The sequence below is a fragment of the Notechis scutatus genome, chromosome 8 (assembly GCF_049901735.1).
Source record: "Notechis scutatus isolate UNSWTSFEM ecotype Mainland chromosome 8, rNotScu1.2, whole genome shotgun sequence".
Classification (NCBI taxonomy): domain Eukaryota; kingdom Metazoa; phylum Chordata; class Lepidosauria; order Squamata; family Elapidae; genus Notechis; species Notechis scutatus.
The window spans coordinates 19,311,174-19,322,943 of NC_142016.1; the positions used below are offsets into that span (position 1 = coordinate 19,311,174).

General features: G+C 41.3%; 1 protein-coding gene across 1 annotated transcript; it reads right to left on the minus strand.

The window, feature by feature from the left end:
* Nucleotides 1-5,980: 5,980 nt before the first annotated feature.
* On the minus strand, nucleotides 5,981-10,685 carry LOC148129923 (trafficking regulator of GLUT4 1-like). The gene is made up of 2 exons (XM_087970959.1): nucleotides 10,073-10,685; nucleotides 5,981-6,913 (listed from the first exon to the last, which is right to left on the minus strand). Exons 1-2 carry the CDS (start codon nucleotides 10,376-10,378, stop codon nucleotides 6,710-6,712), a joined length of 510 nt encoding a protein of 169 aa, XP_087827085.1. The 5' UTR covers nucleotides 10,379-10,685; the 3' UTR covers nucleotides 5,981-6,709.
* Nucleotides 10,686-11,770: the final 1,085 nt, after the last annotated feature.

An 11,770-nucleotide genomic window follows, 5' to 3' on the forward strand; every position in this document is an offset into this window, starting at 1 on the left:
GAAAAGGTGGAAAGTAAAAACTGGAATAAGACTGCCACCTGCTGTTAAAAGAAAAATCCTATAGATCCTTTAAACTTTATGACCTACTTAATGTGGATTTAATGGAAAATAAAAGGAACTGTATTACAACAAGACCCCAGAAAGTGGAAATATTAACATTAAAATAGTGTAGGAATATATGAAGATACTATCCCTGGATTTTTTGAAAAGTAATAGAATGATTAAACTTGGGAAATAAAGACTTAAGGATATTGGCTTCAAAGATCAAAGAAAGATGCTGGTTTAAATAAAGATTGCAGTACAATTGGATAATTGGATAATTGGACATAAAAATAAATTATGCAAAATAAAAATAAGCAAAATATGCAAAGAAATAGTATTGGAACTTCAAACTATGAAAGAAATGATAAACAGAAGCTTGGACTTATGGAATAAAATACAGAGCATGGAAGAAAATTTAGAAATAGTGATGCAAACTACAGAAGAACAAGGAATGCAGGAGGAGGAGGACTACTTAAATAAAAGAGAAACCAGCAAAACAGAGCAAAGGAAACAACAAATAACACAAAAGGACAAAAAGGAAAATAAATTTAAAATGTTAATGATTGATGTAATAAATCAAGGGGAGAATATTCTGAAGGTTAAGCAACAGGAAAGGGAATTACAGAAAGAAGATTTGGAGAGGATGGGTGTAAAACCAGATAATTGGAAAAAGAAACAGTGGAAAGCAATAGAGAAAGGAGGAATGAGTAAGAGAAAGGGTAAAAAAAATGATAGAAAATGGAAGGCAAGCTAGGAAAAGAGCAACTAGTACAGTAAGGAGAGTAAGAGACGATGGTTGAAGATGGGAAGGATAAGGATTCCATATGAATGGGTGTTTTATTAATTAAGATATATAATTATTGCTTTTGATAAACCTGGAATTAATACTTTACCATATAATTATTATTAAAGATATATAAAAAAATCAATTAGAATAAAAATAACGATTAATACTTTAATTGGAATAAATATGAAAACAAGATTTTATTATAGGATTATTTAAGAGATATAATTGTTTATGGAATATACAAGAAAATCAATATGATAGTATGGGGAAGGAAATGCCATGTGGAATCTGATTGAGAACATATATCTACATAGTATATAGTAATAGATAAAAATGTTTATATTGTTATTAGACTGTACAATTTGTTAAATGAAAATAAGATGGAAAATATGATTTGTGTAATGTAAGGAAATTAGAGAGGGAGGTTGTTTAAAAAAAATACCATGGTGGCAAAATCAATATTAAAAAGGGGATAAATATTGGAAAATATAAATTAAGATGAATTTATGAATGATTAATAGAATAATATAATTTGATAAAATTTGCAAATATGATGAATAGAAGAATATGTGTTAGAAACAAATGACATTAAGAATATTATATAAAGTAATCTATGAGAATATTGAATGAAAAATGGGTAATAGGTAATGATATGAAATCAGATAAGAAAGCTAATAGTAGGAATATATAATTATGTTCATGTTTGTTTTAAAATGTTAAAAAACCTGGAACCACACTGTTCACCCAAAGATTTTGTTTATTTAAAAAAATGAAAATAAAAAATGTATTGAAAAACAATGAAATCGAGTTTGACCCCCCTGTCCTAGGTTATTTGCACACCCTGACTAATCATGGCATCAAAATTCCTGCTAAACCAAATGGCCCTTGTTAGAGATGTTCACACCATCTTGCAATTTTTTGGACTATCTCTCTTGCTCAAATCTTCTGCAGAGTGGACAAGGTGCATTTATTTATTCATTTGATGCCCGACTCACTGTCAAAGGGCTCCTGGTGGCTTATAGTATAATAAAAGCATACATATAAAAAAAATAATTAAAATGAGAAATAATTAAATAGAGACAAGAAAACCAAGAGGACAAAAAGTTATGTGGGTGGAGTCTTCTCTCTTTTTCCCTCTCAACCATCTCCAGCATAGAGTGTCTTCATCAGGGCGCCAAGCCAACTGACAGAGCCAAGTTTTAAGGCTCTTCTGAAAGGCCAAGAAAGTGGGGACGGATCTCACCTCTGAGGGGATGTAAGCCTTTGAGCCAGTTCAGATCAGGAAATAGGTTTCATAAATTTGACTGGAACTCTTCTTGCGTAATGCAGGCTACACTACAATGGTGGGATTCAAATAATTTAACAACCGGGTTTGCCCAGGGTCAAGTTGGTTGTTGTGGGAGGTGTGACTCATCCCCATCCTCCAGCTCCACCACAAATATGGGACAAATCTCCCAAGATGGCCAACCTCACCTTTGGAGAACAGGTTGTTAAATTAACCACCCCCACTATCAAGATGGATCCTGGGCGCTGTGCTGCGCTGCTATGGAGAAACAGGCAACAGAGCAGCCAGCACGAGGGAAGGAGGAGGAGCAGGGAGAAGAAAGAGGGAAAGCAACCTTCTCCTTCCCCTGTGCCGGCTGCTTTGTTGCCCATTTCTCCATTGCAGCACAGCGCCCTGGATCCACTTTGATACTGGGGTGGTGGTTAATTTAACAAATTCGCCTGAACTAGTGGGAAGCCGCTGAATCCCACCACTAGTACACAACCAGATTATTCAAAGTCTAGCTGTTGTTTTCTCTTATTTCTCAGGAAATTAGGGCATTTGAGTTTCTTTCTCAGGTTTCCCTTGTTTCCTGGATTTAAAGCATGTTTTTTAACTATCTGGTTTCTCCAAGGTCATCTCTGTACCTTTCTATATATAAGAATTTGGTCATCAATTTGATGCCCATTTTTTTCTCCAATGTTCCCTCCAACATCCCCTGCTGTTGCATGAAGACATGTTGTCACCCAGATGCATAAAATCCAGCAGTGTTAGCTAAAACAGCACCTCTGATTCTCAGGTGTTTTTAGAAGAAACTGACTGCATGGATTTTTTTTTTTTTTGCCTACATGTGGTTCTGTTTCTTCAACACATATTCAATGGGGCTGCCCTTCGAAAGGACTTGGATTTTACGCTTTTGGTGCAAAATAGAATAGCCCAGCTACTATCAAGAGTAAGTAACAGTGACACACCTGTTCTTTGTTTCTTATTGGTTGCAAACAGGCATTGAGGGCCAATTCAAGGGGTTGGTTTAACTGTTCCTATAGCAGGGGTGTCAAACTCAAGGCCTGGGGGCCGGATCTGGTCCATGGGGTGCTTAGATCTGGGCCGCAGGGCTACCTGGAAACAGTGAAGGACTGGCCCACGGTGCCTGTGCCCGAAAAAACAAAGCTCTCTCTCTCTCTCTCTCTCTCCCTCTCCCTCTCCCTCTCCCTCCCCCTCTCTTTGAAACTCACCTTTACAGAGAAAACCAAAGCAGCTATGCCCAAGGGGAGGAAGCAGCAAAGGAGGGTGAAGATGGAGTAGCCCAAATAATCTCGTTCATGGACAGGTTGGACATTTGTGATGAGGATGGTTTGTTGAGGCTGCATAGGTATGGTTTCAGGAGGTCCAGCATAAGGTTGGTACTGGTATGGCATAGGGGGAGATGACTGATACATTGGAGGCGGTGGATTAACAGCTGATTTCATGGGATCAGGCTGTTGTCCAGGATGAAAGGATTCATTTATTTGAGATGTCTTCTCATTCCCTGGATTGCTCATCTCGCAGCCTGCTCTCCTCTCCTTCCCTTCCTTGAAGTTCTGCAATGTCTCGCCTCGCTTCTCAGCAGATTTTCTTTCTACTTTTCCCCAGATGCTCCCCCAAGTCCTGCTGATTTTTTTTCTTTTCCCTTGGTTGCACTTTTCAATCCTCACTCTTCTTGCTTTGCTAGCGTCCTTCTCTCATGGAGGGAAACTTCTTTTTTTTCTGCAGATTGGCTTCAGGCAGGTGGTTGATTTTATGGTACAGTTGCCCCACCCTCTGAAATAAAAGTTCCTTATTGTTGTAGGGTAAGGTTTATATGGTGTGGGGAAACGTGGCCATGAATAAGCAGGGATGGATCTTGACTAGGTAGGGCAGCACTGGCCAAGAACAGATAGTTTCCCTAGCAGGAGATGACGTAAATCCAGTTACTCAATTTTTTCCCCCCTCAGTAAGGGTGAGTTAGAGAAGCTCCTCCCACCAAACAGGCCTACTACTTCACAACTGAAAATAGGAAAAGGGTCTGGACACCCCCTACATTTGTTTCTGGGTCCAGTGTTTCCCTCCACCATCTTACTGACTGCTCAATCTCTTACACAGTGGATGGATTTATCGCCTTCCACTAATTGGGAAAAAGGAAAAACAACTCTGTCACCGAACATATAAGGATGTCATTGCCCAAAGCTTCCTCCAAGCAACGGACGTGCATCTTCTGCAATCGTCTTACAAGGGAGGCCAGCCTATAAATACCAGGTAGTCCCTGACTTATGACCACAACTGAGTCCAAAATTTCTGTACTCAAGAGAGACATTTGTTAAGTGACTTTTGCCCCATTGTACAACTTTTCTTGCCACACTTAGCAGTAGCAATAGCACTTAGACTTATATACCGCTTTACAGTCCTCTCTAAGCAGTTTACAGAGTCAGCATGTTGCCCCCAACAATCTGGGTCCTCATTTTATCCACCTCTGAAGGATGAAAGGCTGAGTCAACCTTGAGCCTGGTGAGGTTCGATCTGCCCAACTTCTGGCAGTTGTTAAGTGATTTGCTGCAAATGATAATTTAGTAACCTGGTTGTTAAATGAAACTGGCTACCCCATTGACTATGCTTGTCAGAAGGTCACAAAAATGGATTGTATGACCCCAGGATACTGTAACTGTTATAAATACGAATTGGTTGACAAGCATCTGAATTATGATCATGTGACCATGAGAATGCTGCAAAGGTCGTAACTGTGAAAAACGGTCATAAGTCACATTTTTCAGTGCTGTTGTAACTTTGAATGGTCACTAAATGAACTGTTGTAATTAAGCAAAGCCATTGTTCACCAGGGGTCAATTTTTGCAAAAATTGGAAGCCAACTGGAAGTAAATGCCAGTTTCTGGCAAAAAAACCAAAAACAAACATAAATCACAATCATGTGACTGAAGGACACTGCAAACAACTGTAAATATGGGCTGACGTTGAGTGGACAAAATGCAGTCATGTGATTGTGGAGGGGGGGCAGGGGTGGACGGAGGTTGGACCATCAGAACAAAGATCCTGCTGCACTCAGCTTCCTGGATCCTGAAGGAGACACTTTATCTGGGACGTTTTTCCCTTTTTCCCAAACAGTCACATGGTCCAATCAAGGTGCCGCCTGGTTGCCAGGTAACATCACTCCTCCTCTCTCTGACCACCTGTGGAAATGTCCTTGGTTCCCAAGGGAAAGTGTTTTGTTTTGGCTACCAAGCCCCAGCTATCTTTATTCCCCCCGTCCCTATCCCTCAGCTCCAGTGTGGCAACACTGAAGCGACCAAATAGCTTCGGTCAGGTCAGCTTCAGGGTTGACAGATGGCAGCCTAAGAGTGATCATTAATGGCTTCACTTCAGCTTGGAGGGAAGGATCGATAGCTCTGTCCTGGTACCATGTAGATGACCCCATGTAGATGACACCTGAGAGGAACCTGAGAGATGTCCCTAATACTTAAGATTCAGGAAGTCTGGGAGTTGGGAGTCCATGCAACTTAAAATTGCCAAGTTAATTTCTTTAGATCAAGGTGTCAAAACTTATTTCATTGAGGGCTGCATCTGGGTTGCTTTTTACCTTGGGGGGCGAAGGTGGGCGTGGCCCGGATGAGTGTGGCTAGAGTGGGCATGGCCAGCTCAACGTTACTCATGTTGGGGGCACCTTTGGTGGCCAAGTGTTAAGGCAGGACTTCCCTCGGACCCTCCCTCACTCTCATTATAGTCTCCTTCCTTCCTTCCTTCCTTCCTTCCTTCCTTCCTTCCTTCCTTCCTTCCTTCCTTCCTTCCTTCCCTCTCTCCCTCCCTCCCTCTTCATTCTCCTTCCTTCATACATAAGGGCCAGAACACACATAAGAGTCAGAACACACATTAGTATTTATTTCACATAAGTTTATATTATAAATTTACATAAGCTTAAACAAAAACAAATCTTCACAGAATTAGACTTCATACATTTAATAAAGTCCTACTTTGTATTATATCAGTGCAGTGCACAAAAGAATGATATCAAGAGCAATATGACAGAACATAATATGTAATAATTTCCAACAATTAGGGCAACGTGACAGTACAATCAATGATACAGAAAGGCGAGACCGAGATATTTCTATGATCACATTACATTTTACAATTTGGAGTCAAATGTGTGTGGGGAATTGGAAAGCTACATGAAGCTTTATTGAGTTTATTGGGTTGGAGTTTCTTAGTAGGAATGCTGACAATAAGCAGTGCTGCTCATCACCAAATGAGCCAATGCTTCACATGTAGCCTCAAAACGGATACATTTACCTTTTCCCAAGCTTTTGTTTCAATCTGGGGATCGATAAGAATCAGAATTCTCAATTAATAGGATTTCAGACTGCCCAATACTGTCTTCAGTGTATTATGGGGTAGTTCTTAGGTGTGGCCAGCAAAGCATGTGGGAACTAGTGGGAAGTCTGAAGGACTGGCCTAAGGTTAGATTCTACACCAAGCGTTTTACATGATTTACATTAATTCAAAGAATGTAGTTTGATTTTAGACAGTTTGATTTCTGACTTCTCTTCCGTGTATTAAGACCAGAAAGCATTTAAGATAATATGCTGTCTTCAGGGATTGAAATTTCCAAAGCCGCTCTGATGAACTGTTGTAACTTTTGTGGTCACAGCTACAGTGCTGAAAACAGTGACCAAAATAATACCCAGAACGATCGATGCAACCCCCAATCCAAGTGCCGTGTGATCCAAGGTGAGCGCCAGTCTGGAATATCTCTTAGCAGATGCGATATCTCTCTGGTGATTGGCCTCTTGAGTCTGGCGGGAGGGGGGACGAAAGTGGTAAAAAGAAGATTATTGAGACCCATATAATTGGTTGACTCTGGGCATGTGGGAGAGCAAAGAGGAGACAAATGTTTAAACATGCATGAGAACACAATTATTTGAATGGTAAATTGAAGGCAGAAGGAGAGGAAAAATAGAACAAGAAGAAAAGAAAATATGCAAGGAAGAAGCAAAGGAAGAAAAGGGTAAAGAGAAATGCACTATATACAGAATGAAACCAAAGATGGATGAGCGTAGTATTTATTCTGTGAGTGCCAGAGGTGGTGTTCAGCAGATTCTGAGCACTTCTGGAGAACCGGTAGCAGAAAATTTGAGTAGTTCAGAGAACCGGCAAATCCCACCTCTGACTGGCCCCGCCAACCCCATCGATTCTCTGCCTCCCATTGAGTCTCAGCTAATCGGCTGGGTCTTCTTTGGTTGCCCTGCACAGGAGAACGGAGCTGGAAAGCAGGATAGTGAGGTAGGGAGGGAATGGGATTTTGTAGTATCCTTCCCCCAGGAATGGGCTGGGGCGGGAATGGAGATTTTACAGTGTCCTTCCCCTGCCACACCCACCAAGCCATGCCCACCAGGCCACGCCCACCAAACCACGCTATGCCCACCAAGCCACACCCACAGAACTGGCAGTACTTTTTTTTGAATCCTACCACTAGTGTATGTTTTTGTGTTTGTGCAGACACTGATGTTATTGCAGAAGGACCAAATCAGTCTTGGTCTCAAATGAATTCAGTGGAATCCCTTTTTATCCATTTGGTGCACTTGTACCCATATACCCTATTTTAGAAATGAAAGTCTTTGATAACTATTCCAATCGATTTAGCTCGTCAGACTGAATGGAGGGTTTGAACAGGACTTTGGGTGATGTGAGAGTTTTCGAAGCAAGTTGCACTGGAAACAGAGCAACAGCAATGACAGGTAAATAGATTTAGTTCAGGAAAAAAAAGGACTCTTTTACAAAAGGAACCTGGCAGCTGCTGGAGACCTGTTTATGTTGAAACCAAGTGCTTACATGTCTTTCGACTACACGTCCGAGGCAACAGGTTAGAAACCATTGCCAATCTCTGTCAGCCAGGAGGGATAGTTTCCCGTTATCTCTTGTTTATACACAGATTTATCCAGCATTAGGCTGCTTGCTTGAATCTTTAAAGAAACAAGCTAGGAAGAGAGCAACTAGTACAGTAAGGAGAGTAAGAGACGATGGTTGAAGATGGGAAGGATAAGGATTCCATATGAATGGGTGTTTTATTAATTAAGATATATAATTATTGCTTTTGATAAACCTGGAATTAATACTTTATCATGTAATTATTATTAAAGATATATAACAAATCAATTAGAATAAAAATAAGGATTAATACTTTAATTGGAATAAATATGAAAACAAGATTTTATTATAGGATTATTTAAGATATATAATTGTTTATGGAATATACAAGAATATCAATATCATAGTATGGGGAAGGAAATGCCATGTGGAATCTGATTGAGAACATATATACATAGTATATGGTAATAGATAAAACTGATTATATTGTTATTAGACTGTACAATTTGTTAAATGAACATAAGATGGAAAATATGATTTGTGTAATGTAATGAAATTAGAGAGGGAGGTTGTTTAAAAAAATACAATGGTGGCAAAGTCAATATTAAAAAGGGGATAAATATTGGATAATATAAATTAAGATGAATTTATGAATGATTAATGGAATAATATAATTTGATAAAATTTGCAAATATGATGAATAAAAGAATATGTGTTAGAAACAAATGACATTAAGAATATTATATAAAGTAATCTATGAGAATATTGAATGAAAAATGGGTAATAGGTAATGATATGAAATCAGAGAAGAAAGCTAATAGTAGGAATATATAATTATGTTCATGTTTGTTTTAAAATGTTAAAACATCTGGAACCACACTGTTCACCCAAAGATTTTGTTTATTTAAAAAAATGAAAATAAAAAATGTATTGAAAAACAATGAAATCGAGTTTGACCCCCCTGTCCTAGGTTATTTGCACACCCTGACTAATCATGGCATCAAAATTCCTGCTAAACCAAATGGCCCTTGTTAGAGATGTTCACACCATCTTGCAATTTTTTGGACTATCTCTCTTGCTCAAATCTTCTGCAGAGTGGACAAGGTGCATTTATTTATTCATTTGATGCCCGACTCACTGTCAAATGACTCCTGGTGGCTTATAGCATAGAGTGTCCTCATCAGGGCGCCAAGCCAACTGACAGAGCCAAGTTTTTAAGGCTCTTCTGAAAGGCCAAGAAAGTGGGGACGGATCTCACCTCTGAGAGGATGTAAGCCTTTGAGCCAGTTCAGATCAGGAAACAGGTTTCATAAATTTGACTGGAACTCTTCTTGCGTAATGCAGGCTACACTACAATGGTGGGATTCAAATAATTTAACAACCGGGTTTGCCCAGGGTCAAGTTGGTTGTTGTGGGAGGCATGACCCATCCCCGTCCTCCAACTCCGCCACAAATATGGGACAAGTCTCCCAAGATGGCCAACCTGACCTTTGGAGAACAGGTTGTTAAATTAACCACCCCCACTATCAAGATGGATCCTGGGCGCTGTGCTGCGCTGCTATGGAGAAACAGGCAACAGAGCAGCCAGCACGAGGGAAGGAGGAGGAGCAGGGAGAAGAAAGAGGGAAAGCGACCTTCTCCTTCCCCTGTGCCGGCTGCTTTGTTGCCCATTTCTCCATTGCAGCACAGCGCCCTGGATCCACTTTGATAGCGGAGGTGGTTAATTTAATAAGTTTGCCTGAACTAGTGGGAAGCCGCTGAATCCCCCCACTAGTACACAACTAGTACACAACCAGATTATTCAAAGTCTAGCTGTTGTTTTCCCTTCCACCCCTCTTATTTCTCAGGAAATTAGGGCATGTTCCTATAGCAGGGGTGTCAAACTCAAGGCCTGGGGGCCGGATCTGGTCCATGGGGTGCTTAGATCTGGGCCGCAGGGTTATCTGGAAACAGTGAAGGACTGGCCCACGGTGCCTGTGCCCGAAAAAACAAAGCTCTCTCTCTCTCTCTCTCTCTCTCTCTCTCTCCCTCTCCCTCTCCCTCTCCCTCTCCCTCTCCCTCTCCCTCCCCCTCTCTTTGAAACTCACCTTTACAGAGAAAACCAAAGCAGCTATGCCCAAGGGGAGGCAGCAGCAAAGGAGGGTGAAGATGGAGTAGCCCAAATAATCTCGTTCATTGACAGGTTGGACATTTGTCATGAGGATGGTTTGTTGAGGCTGCAGAGGTATGGTTTCAGGAGGTCCAGCATAAGGTTGGTACTGGTGTGGCATAGGGGGAGATGACTGATATATTGGAGGCGGTGGATTAACAGCTGATTTCATGGGATCAGGCTGTTGTCCAGGATGAAAGGATTCATTTATTTGAGATGTCTTCTCATTCCCTGGATTGCTCATCTCGCAGCCTGCTCTCCTCTCCTTCCCTTCCTTGAAGTTCTGCAATGTGTCACCTCACTTCTCAGCAGACTCTTCTTCTTTATTTTTCAGATGCTCCCCCAAGTCCTGATGATTTTTTTTCTTTTCCCTTGGTTGCACTTTTCAATCCTCACTCCTCTTGCTTTGCTAGCGTCCTTCTCTCATGGAGGGAAACTTCTTTTTTCTGCAGATTGGCTTCAAACAGGTGGTTTACTGTATGGTAGAATTGCCCCACCCTCAGAAATAAAAGTTCCTTATTGTTGTAGGGTAAGGTTTATATGATGTGGGGAAACGTAGCCATGAATAAGCAGGGATGGATCTTGACTAGGTAGGGCAGCACTGGGAAAGAACGGATAGTCCCCTAGTAGGGGATGATATAAATCCAGTTCCTCAATCTCCCCCCCTCAGTAAGGGTGAGTTAGAGAAGCTCCTCCTACCAGACAGGCCTACTACTTCACAACTGAAAATAGGAAAAGGGTCTGGACACCCCCTACATTTATTTCTGGGTCCAGTGTTTCCCTCCACCATCTTACTGACTGCTCAATCTCTTACACAGTGTCTGGATTTATTGCCTCCCAATAATTGGGAAAAAGGAAAAACAACCCTGTCACCGAACATATAAGGATGTCATTGCCCAAAGCTTCCTCCAAGCAATGGACGTGCATCTTCTGCAATCATCTTAGAAGAGAGGCCAGCCTGTAACTTCCAGGAAATCGCTTACTTAGGACTGCAACTGAGTCCAAAATTTCTGTACTCAAGAGAGACATTTGTTAAGTGACTTTTGCCCCATTTTACAACTTTTCTTGCCACACTTAGCAGTAGCAATAGCACTTAGACTTATATACCGCTTTACAGTGCTTTTACAGCCCTCTCTAAGGGGTTTACAGAGTCAGCATGTTGCCCCCAACAATCTGGCTCCTCATTTTATCCACCTCAGAAAGATGGAAGCAGGGTGGGATTCAACTGGTATAACAACTGGTTTGGTGAGTGTGCGCTTTGTGCGCCCACGGACCGTATGCAACTCACCTTCTGCTGAAAGCTCTATGTGTAAAACAGCTGACACATGGCATTTGGCTGAGCTGCACGATCAGCTGAGCTGGAATACCCAGAAATAAAACATAGACTGGGGCGGTGGGTGGGCCCAACAGCTGATCATCGGAGTGAGCCAAAGTGAACTCTAGAAAGAGTGCAGAGTAGAGCAACCAGGATGATTAGGGGACTGGAGACTAAAACATATGAAGAACATATGAAGAACGGTTACAGGAACTGGGCATGGCTAGTCTGGTGAAGAGAAGGACCAGGGGAGACATGATAACAGTCTTCCAATATTTGAGGGGCTGCCACAGAGAGGAAGGGGTCCAACTGTTTTTTAAA